We start from the raw sequence: 27976 nt of genomic DNA, 5'->3' as shown, positions 1-27976 counted from the left end.
ACCTTTGCAATAAACGCTTCAAAGCTTGTAAAGCTTTTTTTTTTTTTTTTAAATGAAGCAATTAGTACAGAAATGCCTAACAAATAATTTTATTATGATGGCATAAAAATAAAGGCCAAATGATAACAAAAAACATTCAACCACTTAACTAAAAGGTTGGGGACTAGCCAATATGAAACTGCCATTGCTAACAGAAGCTTTCTGTTAAAAATATATTCCAAAATCCTAAAATAAAGAAATGTTTAAAGGGTCTGTCATTGTTTCTGTTCAAAGTCACAACTGAAAAATAAGCAAACAAATCATTTGCAGGTAAACTGCTGTATTTAGCATTAAACAGATACTCTATTATGACGAATGTCTTTGCTCCAACAGAGAAAATTATTTTTCCTCTAAAAAGGAAACATACTGATGCAAACAACCTGTTTCAGCACACCAGTAATGACTGAGAGTTTAGTCTTGATTAAAATAAGTCTAAATTGGTCCAGTCTCTGATACCACAAATGGGAACAAAATACACAAAGCGTAAGCAGGAAGAAAAAGCCTCCATTAGCCTTCGCTGCAGCCACTGATGATTGATATGATAGCAAGCCCATTCAAACTGCAAATTTTACACATGATTGAGGCTCTATTGGATGTAATGAAATGGCCTTCCTGAATATTGCACTTGAGTGACTGTGTTACCACCAGTACAATAGCTGCTATTATAGTTTTGGGTCTTCAACCCATTTTTCATTGTACCAGGTCCAGTGTGTTATTAGCGCAGAACTCAGAGTGAACCCGCGCGGCTTTGGTTTCTTGCTGTTACGGATGTGACCGTTCTCTCCACTGGGAGCAATTCATAGTGTTAATTGACCACCGCAATCACTCAGCAGATTTATGGAAAGTCTGAAGGGTCACAGGAGACTTCCAGGGGAGACTATCCAGGGAGCAGGGCTAGCCTCTGAGCTGCAGCTGGGGGAATTTCTAGGCTTTCTAAGTACACTACATTCATAAACTCCCTGCCTTTCTTCAGTGACCCCAGAGGAAATTTACATTATATAGAAGAACTGTATTTAAACAGGCCATAAAAGAAATGAAATAATCTTGTGGGTGTCCTTGTGTGGGAATGTTGCATTATAGCAACACTTTAATAATGGCGCAGCAGCAGTTATGATGAAGAAATCTGAAAAACAAACACAAAATCTATTATCTTCAAATACAGACATGACCCAGTTTGTTTCTATTTTTCATCCGCTCATCCAGATGTGCATAATTCACTGGGGGGGAGGAGCTGTAACACTGACAGACTGGGTGTGGGCATTGGGGCCCATCTGGCCGACTATAATCAGCTTTAAAACAAAAAAACAAAAAACGGTGCTACAGACAAATGAAGGATACAAGGCGCATGCAGAAAACCAAGGTTTCAAGCTACAGTAGCCAACATCCTCTTGAATCTGGATTCAAGATCCAATGTGCAATGTTGACACGGGGCAGTGAAAGGATGGGCCCTGGTTTTGAGTACTGAAACAATAAAAATGATTTTGTTCATTGTTTATTCTCCAGTGCAGTGTGTCAGTATGTCAGCGTATTAGTTTGAACAAATGCATCTGGACACTCTTAATACTGTTTAATCCCCTCTGTCAGCTGGCCAGGGTTGTCCTCGTGCAAACACACCATCTCCAGTGTGTCTCTTGTCTTCAAACAGAGAAAGTAAGCATCCAATAACATATTCCTCGTGTTCCACAGCTGAACTTCACACTCGTGGAATAGCTGTTTTTGTTCATATTAAGGTAAGAGTGAACCTTCCGTTTCATTTTAATGCACTCGTCTTTCGTTTCTTGACTCAGGGCTTGTGTAGAGTGTTCAGAAGGAGCGCTTCTCCTTCTAATAGGCTACTAATGCTGGCTTAATTTTGAATTTACTGGGTTGTTTTTGTGGACTGAATGGTTAGGAAATTGCTCCTACAGTTTAACATGGAGCAGTTAAGATTAATTGCCTTAGGCGTGCCAATAATTTTACAGTTATTATGTGATAAGCTCTATCACTTCTTCTGATGAAATGTGTTACAGCTTTTTTTAGTGAGAGTTGCCCAGCCATGATGATTTACAAGAGCTAGAAGTCTGTGTTTTGCTGTGTGGAGTCTAAACGCCATGCTCGCTTGCAGAAAAAGGCAATACTAATGGGTTTGTGTTACATTACTAAATCAACTCGAGCTGTGAAGCGGCTCCCAGCAAACCTTTATGATCCATTAACCACCAGGGACGGTTTTGCCAGGGCCTCGGTGCCAGCTGGCAGAAACTGACGGGCCCATATCATAAGCAACCCCTGCCAGCGATAGCTTTACTGAGGTTTGCAGAACTCCCCCCACCGTTCTCTCGAGCTGATTACATACATGTTGTTTTCTCATTAGCCAAGGCTCCACGTGGTCCTGTCTCATGGAAATGTTTGATGGAACGAAGGTAAATGCGCTGTGTACAATGTGTTAGACTTGATGTCTGCAGACAGCTCGGGAAGAGAGACAAGTCTGTGGAGTGGTTTGAGTTTGGGTGGAGACAGCAGCATTTACTGTAGAACTGCAGACAAATATGCATGGACCCCACCCTAGGCTAGTGATCAACTCCTCTGTCATCAGTGTCTTTATCATGCAGACAGAGATTGATATCCAAGGATCAGATTCCCTGGGATTCCTCCTGCAAAAGAAAGTCCCATTTTTCAAACATTTGGAAACATGAAAGATTTCTGTAGCACCGCTCGACTGTTTTATTGTGTTACCCGTGAAAGCTGGCAGTGCTCTGCAATATCTACACACAAATAAACGCCTCGTTTTCCAAGTTGCTTTTTGACATTTATCAGTGCACGGCTCCTTTCTGAATATCCTTAATGAAATCTTTATGACTTTTTTTTTTTTAAAGTTATGAGGCTGTTACAGTTAAATGCTGAAATCTTTTGAATTTGCAAAGCCTTTTCTCCCGAGTATACTTGTATCTTAGGGGTTTGTGGATGACTAATCGTCTAATGTTTCATGGCTCATGTTTTTAATGGGTGAGTAAAGGCAAGAACAAAAGAGAGCAGAACTATGCAAAAAAATAAAATAAATAAACTCGACTAAAGGATGACAAATGCGTGGGATTTTCTTTACATTGTAAAAGGTAATCATATGGATTGCATGTAATCCCACTGCATGTAATATCTCTATTTTTTTCCAAAATCGTACTCTTTGCTCGGAAGTGAATGTGATCTACCTACACGCCCATGGTTTCCAAACTGCATTTGTTTTATGACTCTTCAGTCAGATGGATGCAGGGGAATTCCAGGAAACAGAACTTTTATCAGAGTTTTAAAACATTAGCAAGCCAGAGCGAAGGCTGTTAAACTAACATGCATTCATTGAGTAGACACTGTTATCTAGGTCACAGGTAAATGAGATAGGCAAATCAGAGATCCCCTCCTCCTTTAGAATGAGGCACTTTCACTGGGTTGGATACCGAGCAAGGAGAGGTGGAGCAGAGGGTCATGGTGGGCATGAGCAATAGAGACTAACAACAATACTTCAAAGCCTCTTTGTATTTTGGTTTGTATTTGATCCATTGTCTCTGATGCTCTTTAGGGACCACCGCTAACAAGGCATCGTCTTACTCGGGTTGACAGAGTTTTGTATAGCTAAGATTCCCTGAGAGATTAGGTTCAGGTGAACCTCGGGGTTAGAACAGAGTGGGCAGAAAGGGGAGTTCATCATTGTTGTAGGCTGTGTCTGCCAGAATAGAGGACAGTTTGATACCAATGTTTAAATGGCAGCTTCAGAGTTTTATACGCATTAGAAGTTGTAATTGATGAACACTTTTGAACACTTTTGTTCAAGTACGAAAAATGTGCAACGTGGAAACCCCCCCCAATAGATAAGCAAAATGACTGTTTCTTTATCTCGTAGGGATTGTAAATCCCTTTTAGAGGATTATCACAACGGCCCATTTTATTCCTCACCAGATTTTCCCTCCTCCATAATTGCCATTTGCGTCTATCTCTCTTTCTCCCTCTCTCTCTCTCTCTCAGTGGCAAAATTGATGGGTGGAATATCTTGAGAAATATGCGAATAAAAGCCAAAGAAGGAAACATCTCAGAGGCACACCACAATGAATGAGAATTTGAAGGATGCTAATTAAACAATGTCATGATTTATTGTCAGTAACAAAACATTTACTGTTTCAATCCCAAAGGCTTGGCTTCCTGGAAAATGTAGCATTTGGTCACAGCTCTGTTAACTTATTCGCTTCAGTTTGGGTTGCACTGAGGGTTTCGGGGAAAAAAAAAACCCCTCCTGACAGCCAGTATAATATGACCTAGATTATAGTCTCTGTGCCTGCTTTTGCCATTTTTACATCAATAAAGTTTTATTACGCTATATTTGGATTTATACAAACATTCAAGGTAAGTGATTAATTAGCAACCCCCAAACACCAAACGAGTTTAATCATGCAGCGAGTTTTAGCCATTACAAGCTGTCAGAGTTTTCTTATCTTGACAACAACTCTAAACTGTTTACTGCTTGTAAAACTGTTGTGTAGCCTCACACGTTTTAATTGAAAAGGCTTCCTAGAAAGCCTCCCTACATCGACATGTGCAGCTCCCCGGGTTCAGAGCGCAGGCTTTTGGCTGGCTCGTGAATGGACAGGACAGAGATGTTATCTGGCCTTAGGGAGGATGTTTGCGGAGTGGGAGTGGAAGGGCTGTGGGGCTTCAGTGTGCTAATGCAACTAAGAGCCAGGAAGGCAGAGTGTTGACTCTGCAGATTTCAGCCAGCTACTGATGGCTACGGGGCTAAATACTGACCCCATGGACTAATAAAGAAAATCACCTCGGGCACGAGCCGCAGGGGTCAGAGGTAATGGCGTGGCTGCGAAAAACAGAGGCCGCAGCTTTCGATGACGACTCTGCCTAATTGAAATGACAGTTGAAGACCAGTGGGGGTAACAGTGTTTATTTACGTCTTTGTTACGCGGTGAGCAAGCACAAAGATATGCCGGGCCTGGCCATCGATGACATCGCTCCTGTATGCTGTCTGGCTCCGGGATCTCTGCGCTAGTACAATAAGGACTTCCTGTCTGCCATCAGATTCCCCGGCATTCGACCCAGGCCCCGGAATGAGGCGAGGCGGAGCCGTGGATGTGGTTTTGTGAAAGAATATAAGTCCTAATCAGACTGACACCATGGGCCTGTTCCATTCTTTTGACCTACCAGCTGACCCTCAATCTGATCTGCTGTCTATTTCAGAGCCACAGCGGTCTGCTATTTGCTAAAGTTGTATGGATTTTAGCTTCCTGTGCTCCAACAGCCTTAGGGAGACGTTGAGCCTGGCTGTCAAGACCCTGTTTCACACTGCTGATGTCAGCATTTCTCTTAAAGCTCTACCGCAAGTCTGGTGACAAACTAGTTGCTGTATAGCTAGAAATGTGTTCTGCTTGTCATAGAAAAAAAGGTTGGAGGCAATAAGCGCATGTTCCCAGCAGCAATATTGCTGAAACAACAAACAGTGGAATATAAGAGGCCAGAGGCTTAATCCTTTATTCCATTCAGTAACAACAAGGGGACCTAGAGAGAAAACGACAGAAAAGGAGCCGCAGAACAACATACACTCGAAAATGTAAAGAATATAGCACGTAAAAAAAAACCCTGATATTGCTATCTGAAGAAACAGAGGAAGGCAGCATTCATGGTCTCCTGTTTCACTGGGGTCAAGGTGAAAGAGCAACCTTCAGCAACCCGAGTACTAAAACAGCCTGCTGCTGTCTAGCATGACTAGACATTCAGCATTAACGGCCTCCTGAGAGGACCTTCAGCACAGGAGGAAAAGAACACAAATACTCCCCTCTCACACCCGAGGAGCTTATACGGGTGGCAGCGTAGAGCACTGACACCAAATTGATCCAAGTTTCCAGAGCATGCCAGGTGACTGAACAATGGACACGGTACATGTAGTGGAAATGACAAACGTATGCATCTTGATGATATCTGAGACAAATGATAGTTTTTTCCCCCCTCTAAACAGTTTTTTTATAGCAGATAAACCACCACACATGTAATTTTCCAACATGTCATTTCCTGTGCAAGGATGACATAAATAACATTTTTGATAATAGGACGCTGCGAGTTCTGAAGAAAAAAAGCTGCCTTGTGTCATGTAAATTCTGATCGCCACAACAAGTTGAGTGCGCTTGTGGTCATTTGAAAAGCAGGAAGCAGGAAATGAGCAACTATTGTGCTGCCTCCTCTTTAATTCAGCCGAAGGTTCAGGTTTCTGTCGTCACTTCAGTCCATGAAGACTAAAACGATCACAGCCCTGCTTCCTCAAATGTTGGCAAATGTGCGTGAACACGGGGTGCCTGCCATAGGTGATTTATACGTACACAGTACATTTGATCTCATTGTGTTTCCAGGGTTTTGCTAAAGTCATTAATTCTAATATTGTGCTCTCAAAGGCGGCCTTTGTGGCGCTTTTGTAGCTTTTTTGTTAGACTGACATAGAAAAAAAAGTGTTCAAGTGCCCTTCCCTTTGCTTCCTTAACATCTTGGACAAAGATTTTGTGCAGTCTTTTGTTTGTTTTCCAGTGTTCAGTGGGCTTCTCCTCAGCCTGAGATATATCCAGCTAAATATGCACCCACATGCACACACGCAATAAAAAAACAAGTTAAAAACATGACGAACGGACTACAAGTCCTGAAGGGAAATGTGCCAGAGAAGGGAAAATAACATATCAGATGTAACAGCACATGCTTTATTGATTCTTTGTAGCATAGGACATGCTGTACTAATCAGACAGGTTGGCACAGTAAAGTGGATAAACAAGCTCAAAAGTCTTCCATGACAGGCTGCATTTATTTTTAGATTTGCTCCGAGCAAAACATACATATAGAAAAATCCGCCTATAGTTCAATTTTGACCTTAAACTCAAATTACTGTTCTCTTGTACTGATGTGAACCACACCCTCCCAGACACCTATGCAAGATGAAACAGAGCAGAGACTTGCAAGTAATGGAGCTTTTTTCATTAACTGGAACTATCTATAGGCATACGGCAAAAAAATGAAAACATGTAGACAATAACAATTATAATAATACACAATAAGAATTACACTGAAAACTGGCTGCTGTTTATATTTCACCCCTTGTTAAGACAAACCAAAGACAGATATACTTCTGCAGTATACAGTACGACTACACACAGTATAATAGTGTGGTGTATACACACTTGTAACGCACTTTACGGCCTTTCACATAACTTGTCTGTTAGTGCTCACTGAATCTTTCTTTACTCTTTGTTAGTCTTTAAAAGTTGCAGGATTTCTCTCTGGTCCCATTTGTTTTATTCACGGCTATTTCCAAAAAGTAAACACATTCCCGTCTCATTCATCCATGACATGAATTTAATTAGAAGTTTCGCCTGTAGCTCTCTCAGAGGGGTCAGTGCCTTTCGAAAAAAAAAAGAAAAAGATCTGATTTATGTGTCCTTAAAAGGAGGAAATTTATCTGTGTGAAAAAAAACTTGATCAGCATTCAAATATCTTTCTTAATCTGCTCCGATAGCTTAAGTCAGCAGACAAATTCAGACTTGCCTTCAAGCCTTTTTGTTCAGAACTTTCTCCCATGAACTATATAAACTATAAATTTGTCAACTCAGTCAAAACCAATAACAAATCCCTGGCTAACTAGAATTTATATTATTTTCGATGACTCATAGCATTAAGAAGGATAACTTTTCTCACTCGACCACATGCTGACAATTTGTCCCCCCTCCGAAAAAAAAAAATCAGGCTAACAAAACGCAAACAGACAAAGCCAATCTTTCATAGAAAACGCACACGGTGTCTGAAAGGGTTATTTAAAATTATTCTGAAGCTTCGGACCTCTGTCATATCTATAATGCCATTGACCTGTTGGCAAGCTTCACCTCCTAGTGCTAACACTTCAATGAAAACTTCATGAGGCCACGGTAAATTTGTTGCAAAGAAAAGACGTCCACGAACAGCGCTGATCGGGCTGAGGCCCGTGACTATTGTTGCCATCTGCTCACCATTTCCTCCTGCAAAGAAGATAATTGAATCTGAAATCACTTTTCTCTCTTGGTTTAAGAGCGAGGGTCGTGTCTGTGACTAAAGTCTCCACCACAATAGTTCGGGCTCTTGTTTGTATTCTTTATGAAGCTATTTCACCCCGTGGTCGTCTCTTGCAACATCTGCCCCTCGCCCTCCAGATAAATATGGACCATCTAATCACCTGCCACACTTAATTAAAACCCCCATCAGTGGCTTTACGAGAGCCATCGAAGGGCATAGTGCCCGAAGGGGGTCGTGCAGATAAGACTTCAGCGTGTGCTTTGCAAGGTCTTTGCACAATAGAGGATGCTAAAAATCTTTAAGCTGGTTTGGTGAAAATAGGTCAACGCTGGCAGCTGTGGGTAACATGTCCCTCGCCTGGCCTGTGGTCCAGCACGCCCCTCGTCGTCTTTAACACCCTTTGTGCCACCATCTCGGCACTAATCTGTCTTTTCACTGAGTGTTAAAATTAATTTGCAGTGATTTCTATGAGGGCAGAGACGTCGTTAGGAAACCTCAAAGGGAGAACAAATGGACAAGTTGCCAATAGTGGGCCTTTGTCCTCAGCCTGCCCCTTTCTAAATACCCATGACAGCAGCTTTGAAATGCCTGCCTGATGAGGCTCAGATGCTCTGGCTGGGGACATCACAGTGACCATACTTGTCCGGCTGTGAAAAACATCTCATGACAGAGACAAAGTCAGCACAGCATACAATGAAAAGGACCAGATTCCAGAACTGCCAGTCAGAGTCCAGACTGCACTGCCCCGGTGATGTATCTCAATCTGAACTTACAGATAAAGCTAAATTTTATTTCTTGCTTTATTTCCTCCGCGCTATCTCGACAGCGTAGCTCCCGCCGGACCACATCAGTGAAAAGAGATAACTGTATTGCTTCAGAGAGCTTGGCTTCAACACAAAATGGTGTTCCCATGGGAAAGTCAGAGACACAACTGTTTAGCTGAGCTTTCCAGTACTGCTCATAATGCCATTAATTGTGTGCAGGGAGAGTTGGAGAAAGAGGTTGGCCGCAGAGAGCTCCAGAGGAAGCCACATCGTGTAAAGCAGGTTTGTGTGAGACCGCTGCAATCTGCTGAGTTACAACCCCGATTCTCCTGCTCACGTCTTCTATCTTTTATCCCTTTTTTTTCTCCTTTCTTATCTTTCCCTATTTAATCTTTCTCTGTTTATATCTCTCATCCACCCCTACTCCTGACACATAAACGCTCTCTCACTGTTTTACCCCATGAGGGAAGATTAATGACACAAACATTTTTGCAGTTTACAGCCGTGTGAGCCAGTTTTTCTCCTTCAGCCTTACCTTCGCCCTATAAAAATGGATAAACCTATAAATGCACAGGGGAGACACGGCAGGATTAAAGTGAGAAATCGAGAGCAAATGAGTAAAAGTGTGAGGAGGGCAGTTGTGGGTGGGTGTGGTGGGAGAGTTCCTCTCATCAAATTAAACTTCAATCACCGTCAAAGACACACTCAGATTCCAGACAGCCAATCAGCCAATCTAAGACAAATGATTTTGTTAAGCTTTCCTGCCACACTGGGCGTGGGAACGGCGCAGATTCTCATAAAAAAAAAAAGAAGCCTGTAAATTATTTCCCTCCTGCTTCAAAGACCTGAACAACTGAAAAGAAAAAGATATGTGTTTACATGTGGTGTTTCTCTGTTGTTGTCTTGGGTCTGTCAGTCTCAGCTGAGTGGATGGGAGTGCAAACAATATCGGGGATCTACAACCGTCTGCTCACGTGCAACTGACTGAGACACGGGACACAAAAGGATGTCATCTTTCATTCTCGTGGATAAATAAAGCTCTTCAAGCATCATTTAAACCGGGGGGTATGCATTACGCTTTATTTGAGGCAGCATTTTGATCAAAGCTGCTCGGAGGAAGTTTTTTCTCTTCCCCCCTCCACCCACCCCCACATGCCACCCTCCCAGCCTCACACATCCCGCAATCCACTCCCCCCACCCCGCCAAACCACGTCTGCCTTGCTGTTGCTAATCACTGGTGGTCTCCTGACTGCCAACGGTAATTGATTAGAGAGAGGAGCGCTGGTTGGCGAGGAGGGGGGAATGGAGGGGAAAGTTCAGCCCAGAAGTTCTCAAGGTCACTGCCCTTTTCTTCCCCCGTCTGAACTTCTTTTCTCATGCTATTAGGTATCAGCCACAGGGGAAACTGCAAATATTTGGCTCACTCTGTATGACTTCCAAGAGGTTTGGTGGTGGCGAGCACAAACAGGATGGTTTACGTAAGCAAAATGGATGCATCTGCTGAAGAGAAACACGATGGCGAAAAGGCTCAGAGTTTGCAATGTGTTGATTTAGGAACTCAACATCCTTGAATGAATAGGATTATTTTTGTAGACCTCCCCCAACATCGATGGTTCCTGAATGCCGCCACATTGTTTGGCCTCTGTGTGGCCACTCAGCATCCTTCACAATATAAAGACAGCTCAGTGGATGTTATTCTGATGAAATAACTCACTCCGTTCATCCTGATTTTACAGGAAGATGTGACATTCTTTGCCCCTGGAAAGTGACTCACACTGCCGTCTTGTTTAGTAAATGCAATTATGGACCGGTTGAACCGTTCTCCTTTTCTTTGAAAAAGAGTCACGAAAAATACTCTTTCACTTTCCTTTTTTTTGTGCGTGTGAGTGCTCTGTATGACCAAACAGGGTCATGTTCACAGTATGGACACAGAGCCTACGTGTATGGAAACATGACTGTCACAGGAAATGTTCAACATGTTTCACAGAAACGCAGCCGAGCAAGAGGTGAGGGCGTTTTAGAGAGGCGCCCTCCCAGTGCTGCGGGCTAGTGTTGATGTTGGCTTCACGGTTGTCTCGGGGATGCCCAGAGTTTACCACTCTCTGGTTGCGAGGCCAGTAAAAAAACACTCAGAGCATGCTCAGATGCTCACAGACCTATGTCTGGACATGTAGGCTAACTCACAGAGAGCGATGAGGACTAAGTGATGTAACTTTATGAATGTAAGGAAAACGTCAAACAAACCCAAGAGGCAAAGTTAAAGACAAATAATTAGAGTAGCTCGGAATTTATATCATCACTCAGGGAGTGCAGACTGTTGGGTTTCCATATTTGTCTCAGTCATCTCTCCCACTTTTTTGCCCCAGGCTGTAGCAGCTGTAAAGCATTCATCTTTGTCTGCTCTGTCACTTACACTGTCTCTCAGCATTCATCATAAGGAACTCATTTTTCATAAATCTGCCAGTAAGGTCGCAGATTTTCAGCTAATTTCAAACACAACCCATATAAAGGAGACGGAACATTAATCCTACATATATCTTTTCGTTCCCCTACTGCTTAGGTATATTCAAACAACATGTAAAAAGGATTATGACAAAACTTGATATTCTTGCAAATACCAGATCAAGATATCATGAAAGCCAGCCGCACTAGGCTGCGAATGAAAAGCACTTGTGTGGTTTAACTTTATCCAGACTTGTGAATGCCAGTGGAGGTCCTTTTTAAGAAGTGGTGGGCTCTGTTTTCTGTCCTGTCAGCGCTGTGCATCTGCTCTCCACTGCCCCCCTTTGTTGGGCTTGAAGTAGTGATAGTGATTATGTCAGAGACCCTATTTTCTAGTTCCCCTCATAAAAGCACTGCATATTTCTGATGATGCACACCAACTTGTGCCATTTTATATTCATTTTAGATTATTTTCTCGTAAATCTTTAACCCCCAAAACAGTGGAAAGTATGTCATTTTGTCTAATGTCTATAGAGCCAGTAGCTCTCAGCTTGGTTCTGTGCATTGTAGCTTTGCTGTCATATTCATGTCTGAGGAAAACTAACCATATACGTTCTCATCTGCAGCTAAAAGCAAAAGTCAGGCTGCTTATTTTAGATTACCTTTCTTCCAGTAGAAACTACCATGCGGGTCTTTGAGTGATGCAATATAAAAGCACCAGAAAGCAACAAAGAGTCTTCAACTTGGCGCTAAACCTATCAATAGTCAACTGGCTTCACACTGAAATCATTTCAAACTTCTGTTATTTATATTAAAAAAATAATAATTTCTGGAATATTACCAAAAGCAAAAATCCAGTTTTATTGGAGCTTTACTGGGTTGAACCTGTTATTTGAATATGGCCGATACAATTAATTTTATCACAGATAAAAAAAAAAGAATATTAAACTGGAATTTCATTAATTGTAGGTGAATAAACACCTTGAAACTTGAAAGGTGAGACGCAAACAGAAACAGCGTCAAAGAAACAAACAGCAGTGGCTTCCTTTCGCTCCAGGAAAGGTGAGAGGTGGGTACTCAGGGAGGAGTAATTATTCCAATCACTCTACAGTCACTGTATGGGCGTGAGAAAAAAAGCACACATATCATCTTTTCATACAAGCCTTCGATGTGGGTGGTGTGGTAAAATGGTTTTAAGCTGATGCTGGATGATTTATCAAGTAGCAGAGAACAGGACTGGGCCTGTGGAATGAAGGAAATGTCATCCGATGCCATACGGGTTGTATGAGCCAAGCATCCGCAAGCCTATATTCTCACCTGTGTCCAAACACGCTGACTGATGACCTCCAGAGAAACTGAACACTGCCTCATATTAATATAACAATCTGCACTAGACACATACATACATATATGCATGTATATATATATATATATATATATATATATATATACATATATACATATATACATGCATATATGTACACATACATTTACAACATATTTAAAGACATACTAAACCATTAAAAAAAAAGTTATCATCTCATCACCTTGGGTCATGGCCAATGTGGATATTACTTTGATATGTTTCACTAACACCCCTATATACTGCTCTAAACATGACAAAACTGCCCCAAGATCCGATCTGATGTATCAGGTATCAAGATCACGGTGCCAGGCACCACTGGAGGTTACGAGGCTGTGACGAGCACCGCTGTAATACCGAGGTCCTCTGAAACAAGAGTGTATCTGAACTGCTTATCATATCAAAGCATGCTGATTAAGGCAAGCATTCATTTCAAGTGTTCACCTAAGCTGAGGAGCATGAATTGGTGACTAAGCAACATATGTTGTAGCCGGGTGTTTGTGCTGAGTGCAGGCACTATGGCTTTTATCACACAGCAGCATTTTATGCCAAAGGACGGGACGGTTTCTTGTCTTATTTCAGTCCACAGAAGCTGAGCTGGTTATTGTGAAATAAGTGTGCTTAGTAGTATAATCAGCAGCCAGTCACAGGCATGGCAAAAGCAAATGCAGTAAAACAACGAGCTCGGAGGTGCCCGTGGAGAAAGAGCCCTCAATGTTTTTCGGGCAGGCTGTTCTGTTGCTCGTGTTTGCGTGGTGAAAAGGATCCTCTGAGGAAGCAGGAGAAAAAGATTAATGGGGCCCCTCTGCATGCACACTCGGATCAACGGGGATCAGGTGAGAAGGAGACTATCCAGATTACAGTGGAGGATCTGGGAATAGTTAACACTAACTTCAGCCTGTTTGATGAGGACTCTCTGACCCCGAGGAACAGCATGTCTCGCTCAGCAAGCTCTGTGTATGCCTGCTCAAGAGCTCTGAAAAAGAAAAGGCTGAAGCCTCTGTCTTCACTCTCTGTACAGCCCCAGGCTAAAGCAGCAGTCACTTCTAGCAATGGAGAAGATGATGAGCAAGAGGATGAAGTGTTGTCTGGAAGCAAGTTGGATCCTGAAAACTTTTTGACACCACCTGTCATCAATCTGATTCCACCTACGCCCTCTGACTTTGCAGAGATTGATAAATTCTTTGAAATGAATGAGGAAAGTGTGACACACACAACTGGCATTGATGGAAGCGTTGCTGCTTGTGACCAGGACGAGGATAAAACAAAGAGTGTGGAGACTGAGCAGCCAAAAAAAGTATGTGTACTGGCTGAGAGTACGGCCAATAGTGAAGTCGAACCTGAGAGGGGCCTTAGGGATGAGCTTGGAGAACAGAGAGAGGCTGTGTCAATTAAAAATAAAGAGAAAACTAAGGGTGAGCTCTTCCAAAGCACCTTCCAGGTGGCTCCTCTCCCTGAGCTTCAGGAGAAAAGTGAGTCTAACAGTTTTATTTAAATGTACACTACAGTTAGTCCTTTTCTGCCAGGAGCTAGTTGGATGAGAAGATAAATATCAAAGGATTTTTTTTTTTTTTTGGTTTTCAGTGGTGAGGTAGCACAGCCCAGCCTGGCCAAAACACTGAGACCACCTAGCTTAGCTTTGAATAGTGTCCCTTCAAAAACTCCAAAGCAGTCCTGTATCCATGTTGCATACTCCAAAGTCAAAATATCTCGTGTTTTTGCATTAAACTCTGTCCAGGTAAGACTTTCAATGCACTGCAGACTGATCTCATGAAACACATTTGATGCATCACAGAAGGAAAGGCACAGATGCAAATAATAAATGTCAGAGTTGCATCAGCGGCCTCATGCTCTGCATCCGCTCCATCCTGCAACGTAACGAGCTGACACGGCTAAATAGAGCACAGCTAAATATAAAGTTGGCAATGAGGCAAAAGAGAAAGAAAGAACAAAAGAAAAGTATGTGTTTCCTTTATCGTGTTTTATTTCAAGCAGATTTAAGTTGTTGTTTCCTTCTCTATCACAGGGAGCTTCAACACTGGAATAAATCTGTTACCATTTACTGAGCACAACTTGGGTGAGTTTTGATGACATGAACTTGCAAGTGGTTGTGTTTAAACCTTTTTTGTAAGCTTTAGGAAAAAAAACTTAGGTGTGAGGTAAATGACACCAGATGATGATTCTCTTCATCCAACCATTAAAGCTCCTGTGCTGCCTCATGGTTTTGATCTTAGCTCCCTGTTCACATTAAAATTGCAGGCATTATTTGACACGGTTACAGTACCTCGAAAGCCTCCTTGGGGAGTTGCAGAAGTTCCCCTTTGTTGGAATCTCTTTTTGGCCATTGTGTGTGTATTCCCAGTGTGTAACTGGTCAAGCCGTTCCCAGGTTTTGGGTTCCTGTGACTCAGCATGCTCTCCTCCCTCTCTCAAAGAGATGACTCTCTTTTCAAACCAGAGCTGGACAATAACACTGGAAACGATAAGCATCGCTTTTGCCTATCCATTACATAAATGTGCTGAAAAGTTCTGAATCTCAAGCTTTGCTTTGTCACTGACCCTGTGTGTGTGTTTAAACAGTTGCCAAACTCTGTCACGCACAAACTTGGAGCGTTTAGTGTGTCTGCAGGTGTGGGTGCAAGGATGCAATGTGTTTGTCTGTGCCAACCAGTCAAGGGTAAGACATCTTATGTGTGTTTTGACGTGTCCCAACGGAGCCGACTCAGACTAGGAATGAAGTTCATCGTTCCATTGTTGGAGTTTTCACCCTTTTAAGGCAACATCAGGCCGGGTCCCTCAGCCTGCACCAAATTCCCTGTCCTTTGTTTTGGTTGGCATTGAGGGGTACAGCTACCCTCCATTACCATTCTCAGACACATCTCCATCTTGTGCCCATTCTGCCATTCATGGTGAAAAGAAGTCATGGATTCAGACTGGAAGCGATTTTCTCAGCACTTCAAAGACACACTGTCATGTCTGAGGTCGGCTAGAGGATGGTGCTCCTACATGTCTTCGCATTAAGCCAAGATTCATCACTTTCCTTAGGTGGCTGTTCAAGTCAAGGCGGTTGTGTTTTGCACTGAGTGTTCTGAATCTGCTTTGCAGCAGACTAGACTTTTGATCCTTCCCAGAGTGACTCAAGAGCAGCCAGGTGATGAAGAGAGTGCCAGCTCACTGCCCCCCTCTATGCACTCCACTGTCTCTCCAGCTCTCAGACAAGATTCCACTGCTGACACGCATAAACCAATTACGCTGTCTTATCTGATTCTGACTCCATCTGAACCCCAATCCATGTCAAACCAGCCTTTCAGAGACAGGCCCCTGAAATGGAAAACACGCGTTAAAGATTTTTGTGTTGTTGAAATCTATTTGAACAGACTATTGTTTTTGAGTTCTCAGAGGGGTCCTGACACTTTAGTCTCAAAACATATAGTTAAGTCAGAGTAGTCACAATCACATCACTGCCTTGTGCTGCCTGAAAAAGCCAGGCTTTGATGTCATATTCTCAGCCTCATTCATCTTGCTTGTTATGATAGCAGATAATAAACATATCTGCTCGCTGACCAAGTGACATTTGGAAAATAGAAGAATATGCGCTTTCTGTGGGAAAGAACGTGGGCTGTCAGAGAAACATGTCATCAACCAGACAGACTTTACTGTGTTGCCCAGCAACTCCATCTAGCTGCGTCCAGTATCAGCACTGCAAATAAACCTGGTGACCTGGGCGCCAGAAAAAGGACACACTAGCTTAAAAGGAAGAAAAAGGACTTGATTAAATTGCTTCTTCCTCTTCTTTTTTAAAAAAAAAACAACACAGCTCTAATAATGAACTTTGCATTTATTGACTGACTTTTTCTTTGCAGATGACCTGACCAACACAGACTCAAGTTTCTCAGATATTCTCAAGCGTGAACTTTGCCCGCTTCCTCACACCACCATGATGGCTACATTTGCTCACCAAAAGGTTAGGCTATCAACCAAAGGTTTTTTTTTCATGATTGCTTCATACTCTGTAGTCTATAGTCTCCATCTTTGCTTAACGAGACTCAGGTAATATACAGAGCATCTACTTTAAGATATCTGACCTTTGCTCAAGAGATGCTCTGTATGAAGTCAAAATTACAGACTGTCTGTAAAGTGAATCTGCTTTTTCCTTGACAGAGGCCGATAACTCGTTCGTGCAGTCTCGAGGACAGGCTGACTAGGAGTGCCACTTTCCACGGTTTAACTCAGACCACAGATCGACGCCATGAAGAGGAGGGGTCGCCAAGACAGCGACGAATAACTGTCGGTGATTCTGGTAATATAATATGGCCAAGCAAGCTTTGTTACTACATAATACTACTATTCCAACTAATTAGAAACACAACCTTACAAGAAGCTCATCTGTTTTTCTTTGTGTATTTTGCACAGCATCCTATATGCCTCATTCTAAGGATCAGAATGGAAACTTTTCCGAGAAGGTACTGTAAATCATCAAAGCCGAGCCTTCAGGGTGGCATCAGCACACAGCCCAGAGCTGCTGCAATTATAGAATATACTCTGTTTATATTTCCCAGCTCCCTTGATCTGTCAAAGCAATGACTCAACAAATAGTCTCAGGATTTGAGTCTTTGTGTCCAGGATTTGCCAAGCAAGATTGCTTGTATCCTTAGCAATCTACGTGTTAGCCGAAACACAAGAAAGCACAATTTTTTTCGAGGCCAATCACTCACGTCCGGTATTTGCTATCTCCAGGCATTAACAGTCATTTAAGCAATTGTGCAACTTGTATCTTAAGCAGCCACATCTCACGCTGGAGCGCCATAAAAGTGCTGATGCTATGGATTATTTGCATGGTTTAATGTGTTGTTTTTGCTGTGTCATGCAACATAATGGGGAAATCCCACAGACGAGGCAGACTTCATATATTTAATCATAGTTACTCGGTAAAGCTTTCCTTGAAGGGGACATTGTAGGTTTTTCTTCCAGGAATGTCATAAACAAAACAAAAAAAAAAGACAAAAAATCTGACTAAGGGAACAATTGCACAAAAACCTGTGTTTAGGGTCCCCACTTAACTAAACATTTCATTGTCTTTGACAAAAAACATGTTTACAGTTAAACACACAAATATGTCTTTTTGGTGTAATATGTCCAAACCCTTATATCCAACGTAGTCATACTAATTTCCATTAAAGCTGTGATTCAGATGAATACATGTCTGGAATTTCATTGTTATGTCTTGATGTTTTACCACCTACTGACTTGTTGTTGGGGTTTTTTTGGGTTTTTTTGCATCCAGATGTTTGAGTCACAATCGTCTTTGTGCGTCATTTCCTGCTCTCAGGATTTTCCAACCGCTACTACTGTTTGGACTGAAAAAAGACCCCCCAAAAATCCCCAAAACAGTACAGAACAACTACTCAAACAGTAATCAGATCACTTTAGGAAGTTAAAATAAAGTGATCTGATCTGTGCAAATAAAAAACAACAACAAGAACAACAACAAACAGATAAGATCGGTACGACTGCAATTCAGTAGAAGTGGTAACTGCACGAACAAGATTACAAAAGAACGTAAAAGTATTGCAGAGTGTTAAGTTTTGGCCTGAGCTGTGCCTGATGCATCATGGCTCCTCATGGCAAAGAACTGACTGAAGTGAAAACGAATGAGCCAAAACACAGCTGCAGCAGCAGTTAGATGATATCAGAGGAGTCATACTACCAATAATGCAGCCATCCTTGCAAAATTATTTCACACAGTAATGGCTGTTTATGTGAACTTGCAGCATAGCAAGAAGCCCATATGTGTGGGCAGCGCATGCTTTAGTCAGATAATATCAAAATAAAGCCGAAAGTTATGCTTTCAGTACACACCCAAGTACACACCCCAACAGTCAACATTTTTTGGGAAAAACTATTTTTCCAAAGAAGAAGGTAAACTAATAAAACTCCTACAGCAAGGAGTTGCTAAAGAGAAGTGCCTGAAAATTATTACAAAATTTATGCAACTTGCTGGAAAGCAGATTTGTGCAAGACTTACATCAGGGAGATTTAATATGAAATAATACAAAAATATGATTTCATTTTGGATAATTCACCATTCTAGTTTAAATACACAGAGATATACACATTTTTTAGTACACAGCTGTATGCCAAAACTCATATCCAATGGTTTATAGATGCTTGTGTGTATGGTGTAATGCTATACACTCAAAAAAGACGAACGTCCAAAATGCTGACTTTAAGTAATTTGATTACACGTAAATTTCCCATGGAATTTGTTACATAGGTACAGTGTAAATCGTTAAATGTAATGGAATCAAGCATGGGTTTTTTTTCTTATTATTTAACCATTTGAATAAATAAACCTTTGCTTTGATGTACTTCAGTTGCACTTTACTTAAAATTACTGCTTCCTGTTTATGAGGGCAAAGAGTCATTTTTTTTGAGTGTATATACTTGTGTGGTGTGTTTTCACACACTTGCTCCACGCCTTTGTATAATCTGGTACAAGTTAGCAGCTGTCTAGCCTCTCCTTCTCCCCAGGATGTAGAGAGGCAAGTGGCCAAATCTTTCAGGGATCTGTACACTGAAGAGGTGTGCCAGTGGTTTACCAGTATTGGACTACAAAAGTGTATCCCTTTCATCAAAGGTAAAACACCATCTACTGACAATGCATATTGGTTTCTTTTTAGTGTAGATGGAATAAACTGTAATTAATGAATGCTATTAAATTGAGATGGAAAATAATAGATGAGGATATAAGAGTATTAAACCTCTTAAAACTGAAACATGTCAGTGTCTAATGCATAAAAAGAGGAACGTCTTCAAGAAAGTCCTGTCGATTAAATCAAACAGCCTACTAATCCATAGTATCTGCCCTCTAAAATATGATGCATGTGTTTTGATTGCATTTTGAATATTACATGTCTTAACAATACTTGATTTTCAGGTCTTGATTGTTGCCGTTTACAGTTTATTGATGGCTGTTAAAATCAGCTGATACATGAATAAATGCTTGTTGCAGAGGCAAATCTGTGTGGTGCAGACATGGCGTCTGTAGATGTGAACACTCTGGACACCCTCCACATTAGCACAGTGGAGGACAGGGAGAAGTTACTGTCGGCCATTTATAATGAGCTTCACCCTCCCAGCACGGTGACTCAGAGAATCGACTCGTTGCTCGGTATAGTTACTATGTCAAACTATGTCAAATAATAATTCATGCAATGAACAATGTAACAATGTAATTTATTGATGTTTTCCTTTTTAAACAGAATCATTGGGGCCTGGTGATGTGGAGACATTCACTGCAACGCTGGTGTCAATGACTAAGTCCAAGTCTTCTCCTCATGTGAGCTGTTTGAATACAAATCGGCGTTCCTTCAAGCTGAGGTGAAGCCACTCATGTAATGTGAATTCCAGAAATTTAAAAAAAGTAGCAAAACAAACACAAAAACAATCCATCGTTTTAACCTGGTAATCTAATTCTGCTACAGAAACAACAGCCTAAACAACGCAGGGCAGAGGAGTGCTCAACTAATAGAGATTACTATCAACGGTGAGTACTAAAGCTCAGTTTGCTAAGATCTTCAGTGTCTGCACTCTTTGCAATGAATGGATGTGAATGTTAAATATTCAATTATGTTTGCATAGGCAACAGACACTGAGGATGAAACAGGAGTCATCTTTACCTGTGATTTACTTTTGTGTTTCAGCGTCAGAGCGAATAGTTCATCTCAGAACCCCGAAGGAAACAACAGTGGGAAAGATTATGGACTCGTGCATCAAGATGCTGGGAATGACAGAAGACAAGAGTCTCTTCACACTAAAAGACAAGCAAGGTTCACTGAGCATTATTCAAAAACACTAAGCCATACTGTTTACGCAGTAAACGTGTTAAATATATGATTTAATTTGAAGGTTCGCCGGAGGAGCTCTCACCAGATCAACAGATTGGGACTCTACTTCCATCATCATCATCATCTGCAGCAGCAGCGAGCAGTCAGCTGGAACTGCACTTGGTTAAAAGGGTAGATTAAAAACAATCATAATAAACAGTCCAGCGTAAAACTCAAAAACACCAAAACAAAGCTTTCTGTATGATTTTTTTTTTTTAATTGTAGGACAAACCGACTGCTTCTGCATCCCAAGACAGTCCAGAGGAGAACAGCCCTGATGAAAATCATAACATTAACAATGACATCCGAGGCAAACAGCTGGCTAAAGAAGAGCGGATCAGGGAACTAAACCAACAAGTGGCCTCACTACAAAATGTCATCCGTCAGGTCCATATTTCTGTTTAAAAAATGTGCAACACTAAAGTTATTGTACTAAATTAATATTAAACATCATGATCTGGTTGATCTTTACGTCCCCAAAAGGTCCAAGAGCTCCATCATGGCCTGGTAGCTTTTTGCTCAGAGTTGAAGAGCATGGATGGAGACACGAATGTCGATGCACTCGGCTCTGCTGAGCTGAAGCAGAGACTGGAGCTGGTTAACAGAAGACTGCAAGACAAGAGGCAGAACCTGCAGACCCTCAGAGACAACATTACCGACTTCACAGCTGACAAGCAGAAGTAGGAGGACCATCACCTTTAATTAGCAACTTATTTAACGACACAAATACTTAAGCTTTTTAAGCTTTTTTCACCTTCCAGAGACAAAGTACAATTTAGAAATACAAGCACCTGTTGTAGTAGTTAATGATCTGTTGAGACTGTAGTAAATGACATTTACCTGAACCACATTTGTTTCTGTGTATGTGAGCTTGAACTTCCACGAAATGTGGTTCCTTTGCTTTTCAGGCAGTTGGAGGTTCATCTCTTGGAAAAGATGAAACTGAATTGCCACGTGTTTAAGGAGGAAATCTGCATCGTGCATCTCAATCGACAGGCGGCTCAGCTCCACAGCGCTTTGCAAGAAAGCCACGTTAAGGTACTGCTGATAAAACGAACCTTTCATCGATTTATTTTTAGTGCTGCTGTAGAGTTTAACTGGCACAGCGAAGGCCTGCAGGACTTTAATCAACAGCATGTGAACTGCAGCTACACCAATATGTGGGAAAGCTCTATGGTCTGAGTCAGAGAATGTTTTGACTGCTAAAAATAAACAATGAGAAGCTGATGTTTGCACCAAAACAACTCTAAATATTGAGAAAGGCATGCGTGGTATGGGATAATAAAATGTTCCTGGAGAAAAAAAGGTCAAATTTGGAGCTTTCGGAATTTCATGCCATTGCGCATGCTGTCCCTAACCATATCAGAGCAACTCGTGTTCCTGACCTTTGCCCTAAAAATCGAAGCCAGACTTAGAGGATAAATTTACCTGCAGAACAAGTGACGTTCACACATTTGATCCGACTGGTGACTGAATTAGACAACACTGGGAGGGGTGGTCTTGGCCTCTTGAAGTGGAAGGCCAATATCTGAGACTCTTAACTTTGGTCCTCTGAGTGACACACAGTGTCTGCTCTGTTTCATTAAGCTGCGCACTTATCCCCGCTGTGAGAATGAGTACACAATGCAGAGTGAAATCCATTGTACGAACATGCACTTTTTTTTTCCCTGAGAAATGATGTTTAGCGCTGACATTCGAGAGCCTGTGACCATACCAACAATGGAATGCGTGTGACAAAAGCCACTTGGAGAGAGCAGTGGCGAAACGGGCCAGCGTGTGTAAAAGTATCTCCATCTATCCCCCGAGGTGCCCACTTTTTTTTTTTTTAATGTGGCCCTTTTATCCTGCTGGAGAAGCCCTAACGAGGTGCCATGAAAGGACACGCGCGGCTTCGGCTTTGAAAGGTGCCCCGTGTCACGTTGCCACCCCAAGGCAACGCTTTTTTAGGTGGTGAGTTTGTGGGAAAAGCAGCAGTGCTAATGTTTATCATATGACCTAATCAGAGTTAACACACAGGTCAGAGCTGAGGAGCAGCCTGGGAACTGATAGAGCTGCTGTTCAAATAAGGAACAGACCGCCTTGTGTTTGGTCTTGTAGACTGCCCCACATTACAGACAATAAGGAAATATTTCATCATCGGCAGTCTAATCTCCCGGATCTATTGCAACTGGAGAGCATCAATAAAGCAGCCGAAGGGGAAGGCGAAAGAGAAACAGAGGCGCGGAGCGAAGGGAGGAGGGGAACGACAACAAATGGAGGAAATGACTTTAAATAAGCAGTTTAGCTTGGACGACTCAAAAACTTCAGAGAGATTATTAAAGTGGGGAAGTTGGGAGAATTATGTTTCACCCTGGCTTGAGTCGCGCTTTGAGCGTGGGTCACGTTTTGAGAAGAATCTCCCACCTTTTATTTCTATTTTTTTGCAGTGACATGCACGAGTTTAGGAAACGGAGAGCGTGTTTCCGCTTTTTATGTAGACAAAGTCATCGTACAAGCTGCGGTTTATCAGTGTGGTCACAGTGTCTCCCAATTCTCTATCCCTCATTTTCTTTCCCATAAGACCTCTGCTCTGTGCACAGCCAGGGCATCTGCATTCACAGTGACAGGACTGAATGTAGATCTACTAACACCCATCATTTCAAATGAAATATAATCCCTTCCACTTAGCGTCTATGTTATTTAGCCTGTCAGAGAATCTTTTCTCACTCTGTTTGAAACAAAACTCTTTCACAGATGATGTTTTAAACGGTCGCATTCGTGCAATATACGGCAATATTTCTTGTCGCCGAGCAGACGTGTGAGTGATTCCCACCTGAATGACCTTTGTGATCTTTCTGTTTGTGTTTTAATTGCCTGCTTTTGGTCTGCTCATGTGTCTGGTGGGGGAGGAGATGCGCTCCATGTCTGGCTCAGGTAGGCTGGGATTTGATCAGCTTTTGTGGGTAAACAAGAAGAATATGAAGAGAAAATTCCTCGGGTTCTTGGCGTGCGTCCAAAACGGAGCAAGCCGAGAGGGAAAACGCTGGGCATTAGAGTCTGTTCCTCGAGGGGCTTTGGCTGCGTTTCCGTGGATATATCCTGTCTGGCCCACTTGTCTGAAGAAAAGAGAAGCCTTAGCTTTGACCCCTGACCCCGAAAAAGCGGCATCCATTGCTCCGAGGCATTCACACGCCATGCAGGGGGGGAGGGGAGTATGCCAAGAGGCTGGATAAGTGAACATTGGAATTCAGCGGTCGGACTCACAAGTTATTTCGGATCCCTGCAAGCTACTTGTGGTGCGATCGCTTCCCAAGCTAATCATTACATCTTGGTGGTCTCCTGGCTTTGACGCAGCCTGGGCCTTTATCTCCCGTAGATTTCCACGCATGATATCTGTAATCTTTTTAGTTTGTTTTCTAAGAAGCAAAAATAATGAAGTTAAAAGTTTATCTTAAGAAAATGGTAACCGAGTTAGCTTCATGTTTCACTGGCACAGAAGCTGGTTTGGAAGTCAGTCCTTGTATAGCTGGCAACCTACACAGAGGAAGAAGAGGAAACTTGAACCCTATACTGAGAATGGTCTCTCATTATTTTGTAAAAATCTATGATGAAGCCGGAGGCCGTCTGTAAATGAGTATTACTGAGTGGTATTGATCTTCTCCGAACTTTCCTGAAAATCAGCTGTGGCTGAGACTTCACTACCCAGGGTTTGTGTATCTATTTACTGTAAGTGAGACATGGGAGGCAGCAGATTTTGCAATAAATTTGTATCACTCCACTGCAAATGCCTTCAAATCTCAACCATCTGTCTCTAAGCTGTCTCTGATTGCTTGCTTTAAGGAATACTCTCTTTTTCTGCTTTCAGGAAAAGGCTCGAAAGAAGACTTCACCCATTGGTAGCTTGAGCCAGCTGGTGTCACCGCAGCGTCCGGCCATGCTGCTGGTCGTACAGGAGAACCAGAACCCTGATGGCCGTTACGGCTTCTCCTGTCGCTATGGGGAAGGCAGCGGACTTGTGGTGGTCGAGGCAGACAACTCACAGCTCTGTGTGGATGACAGGTGACTCAAACAAAAACAAAAAACTTATTCATAAATGCACGCTAGTTAGTGAGAGCGGAGCTCAGCATCTTACTCATTTCACCCATTCTTTCATTCAATCTGTCTCTGCGCGTGGTAGCGATGGCAACCCATCAGAAAACAAGCAACATAACGCAATACTTGGATGCAGAAGAGAGTGAGAGGGAACAGATAAAAGAACTTCATGCAATTAAGAAATTATAGAATTATAGCAAGTACGAACTGTGCTTAGAGACACTGCCCATCATTTAAAACAATACTGCAGGGGAAAAAGAAGTCTGTGTGACAGAATCACAGTAGCTGAAAAGAGTCTTTCAGGCTCGCTGTTTGTGTTCCTTTATCGCAGCATTCGCGCCAATGCTCTTTACACAGCTAATGAAAAATACAAGGAGCTGCTCTAAGTTTAACCTGGGTGTCTATAAAGAAAAACTAATAGAGGGCTTTTAACGAGCTCTGTGTAAATGTGTAGCTTTTTCAGTTTTAATGCTCTGCGATTTGTGAATTCTTCAAGAGCATTTTTTGTGTGTTACATAAGCTGAGGTCTTACATTTACCTGCAAAGATGTATTTTTTCTCCACACATAACTTGAAATAAAGATCTAACACGTTATCTGTGCATGTGTGTGTTTTGCTATCAGATTGGTGGAGGTGAACGGTGTGTCGGTGGTCAACTCAACACACGGAGAGCTGACCGACCTCCTGCGGCAGGGCCCCAGCATTCAAGTCGTGGTCCTTCGTCAGCCCCCGCCTGCCCTCCCCTCCCCTCCGTCCCTGCAGCACATGGTCAGCTGTGATCTGGAGCAAACATGCTGCCCAGGGGGAGACGTGGGCAGCACAGAAACCCGTCCTCAGCGCAGGGTGATAGCCATATGATGACACACAGCAGTATTAAAACTGTCCAGTAATGTGAGATGCCATGTCGTCTTTTGTTGTTTTTACTGTACTGATGACACTATTCATCATAAGTTGTTGACAGCTGCCTTTTAGTTCAGAATATCAAATAGCAATACGCCTGTTTTTCACCATGCGTGCACCAGCTTGTTTTTGGTATTTATTAGCATGAAATGCATTTCAATGTATGCCTGGAGGAACAGCCATTAAAAAAAAAAGTAAGACAAGAAAAGACTACATTTCCCTGTTTTATATCATCTTTTGTTTTCAACTAAAACGAAGAAGCACAGAGTCTGACAGTTTCACTCCACTAGATATGTGATAAGCATTTCTTTTAACATCCACCAGAGTAGTTACTGAGGGTGTCACAATGTAAGACTGATTACTGTGCATGCTTCAACTTTTTAAAAACACATGTAAGGCTGGAAATAGTCTTACAAAAGTGATCTAATTTAAAGGCACATCCAAAAGCATCCTGCCTGAACAGGTTTGTCTCTAAGATCGTCTGGTCAGCGTTCGGAGCAAAATATTTCTTAAAAAGATGAGTCACACCCCCCATCCCCTTTCTAACTTGTAATGTAATCCACTGTGCTGTAGGAATAAACCCTTGAGCCCGGAAATGCCTCATTTCTCAGCCTCGTTCTCCCTCGTAAAGTGGCAGTGGATCATGCAAGTCTGACAGAAAGACAGCAAAAACACTACCAAACCCTGACCCAGACCCCAAGGGTCCAAAGAGCCTGAGAGGAAGAGTGATGAGACCAGTTTGGCTTGTCAGTTGATGAGAAAGGTCACAGGTCAGTCACCGACACATTTGTGCCTTAATGGTTTTGCAATCAAAGCCAAATGAGCTCCATATAATCCAGATGATGAGAGAGATGGTATTTTCTCGTTGCCAAACAGACCCGCAGCGAGGGAGGAGCGTGATACTGGCAAGCTGGAGATTTGAAATGCTTAGTCACAGGCATGGGAAATTGAAGTCAACCGCGCCACAACATGTTCATCTACCCACTGACACATATGAACCAAAATGACATACTTTGGGAAGGATAACAATACAATGAGAAGTTATCCAAAGCCACAAAACAATGCAATAGCAGGGTGTGGACACTTATAGCTTCATAGCAAGGCTGTGGGAGACTGAAAGAACTGAGAAAGGGAGGAAAAGTGGGAGAGGAATTAAAAATCATGATCACGCTCGCTGTCAAAATAACCATGTAGCAGCAACTGAAGTCAGTCTAGCCTATTCTTCCATTCGGGGTAGAGAGACGAGGAGAGAAATTCATAGCTCAGTAAAGTTAAGCCACACAGAGACAGAAGGCAGAGGAGAGAATGTGTCATGGCTGCCTTCATGGAAATAAATTAACACTGGAGAAAATGAGGCAAAATCCTATAAACACTACTGCTGGAAAGAGAACATGGGATTCCCAGTGACCAACACACCCGAGAACACACACTCGCAGGCTTTGATACCCCGGCTATAAACTACTGCAGGCTGTCAATCTGACAAAAAAAAAAAAAAAATTAGGAGAAATCCATCTGGGTGAGTAACTGAAGTGACAACATGAGACCTGCTAAAGTCTTCAAAGTCAAAAAGATGAGCTGCGGGAGCTTACATTCTACTGTACACTAATCGGGAACATCTGCAGTGAGTTTGAAATGTATACTGGCCTCTTCCTATTCTGCTGAGGCGCCTCAGGTTGACCCAGGCTGTACCTGACACATAGTGGCACAGAGCAACTTACGCTGCATCTGGTTTGCCTTAGCAGCCTCGATAAAGCTACATCCAGCACATGCTGATAAGCTCAGAGAAGAGCCCGCTGTGGCTGGATTTCTCTCTTCCACCCAGCGAGCCCGAGCTTCCCACTCCTCAATCTCCGCTCCCTCCCACCTCCGTCAACTCTCTAACCACCTCATGACATTTAAGGGTGCCTGGCATCCGTTTGAAGTGGGAGAGGGGGCATTAGCTCTGGTTTCCTGCCCAAATCCCACACAACCCAATAAAATGCATGCAGGTCTGAAGCGAACCAAAGGAATTCCTTTTCACTGAAACGTTAAACAAACAAGTTTGGCATTTAGCCTCATATTACACTTTACAGTACAGAGCATTGTTTCCTAACGCAGAAACAACTCGGCCTCCTTGTTTTCTTTGTAATAATAATGCTCTTGTGTGTTGTGTTTGTATCCGCTCCAAAGACTCCAAATTACAGTTCACTGCAAATGTTAATTACAGTACACAATAATTGTTAATTCATGTAAAACAATTCATATTCGGGCGATTATGTAGCTTTGCGGTTAAGGATTATGTGACAATTCAGCTCTGCACCATCCCGTCTCTTATATTTCAGTAATCACTCAAGTGCAGTGGGAGCTAGGAAGGTCAGCCTCAAATCCCAGGGGCTTTTGATTTCATTTTGCTGAGGTGGAAATGGGACCTCTGCCTTTTCCTCCGGCAGATCTCACACTAAGTAGCTCCACTAGGCACTTGAGA

General features: G+C 42.4%; 1 protein-coding gene across 2 annotated transcripts; it reads left to right on the top strand.

Annotated features, from left to right (window-relative positions):
- The first annotated feature begins 949 nt into the window (after positions 1-949).
- LOC120735168 lies at positions 950-27500 on the top strand. Of its 2 annotated transcripts, XM_040034347.1 has the most exons (16): positions 12814-14129; positions 14684-14734; positions 16520-16620; positions 16818-16956; positions 17070-17119; positions 19188-19293; positions 19669-19827; positions 19919-20036; positions 20141-20202; positions 20360-20485; positions 20565-20674; positions 20768-20929; positions 21026-21222; positions 21451-21580; positions 24387-24580; positions 25236-27500. In XM_040034347.1, the coding sequence occupies exons 1-16, from the start codon at positions 13310-13312 to the stop codon at positions 25468-25470; spliced, it is 2760 nt and encodes a 919-aa protein (XP_039890281.1). In that variant the 5' UTR covers positions 12814-13309; the 3' UTR covers positions 25471-27500. The 2 variants fall into 2 exon arrangements, with proteins under 2 accessions (XP_039890282.1, XP_039890281.1); XM_040034348.1 differs by lacking the exons at positions 12814-14129; positions 14684-14734 and adding an exon at positions 950-1769.
- Positions 27501-27976: the final 476 nt, after the last annotated feature.

The sequence above is a fragment of the Simochromis diagramma genome, unplaced genomic scaffold, assembly GCF_900408965.1.
Source record: "Simochromis diagramma unplaced genomic scaffold, fSimDia1.1 OVJJ01000481.1, whole genome shotgun sequence".
Lineage (NCBI taxonomy): Eukaryota > Metazoa > Chordata > Actinopteri > Cichliformes > Cichlidae > Simochromis > Simochromis diagramma.
Note: the sequence above shows the minus strand (reverse complement) of the source record. Positions and strands in the feature narration are given on the sequence as shown.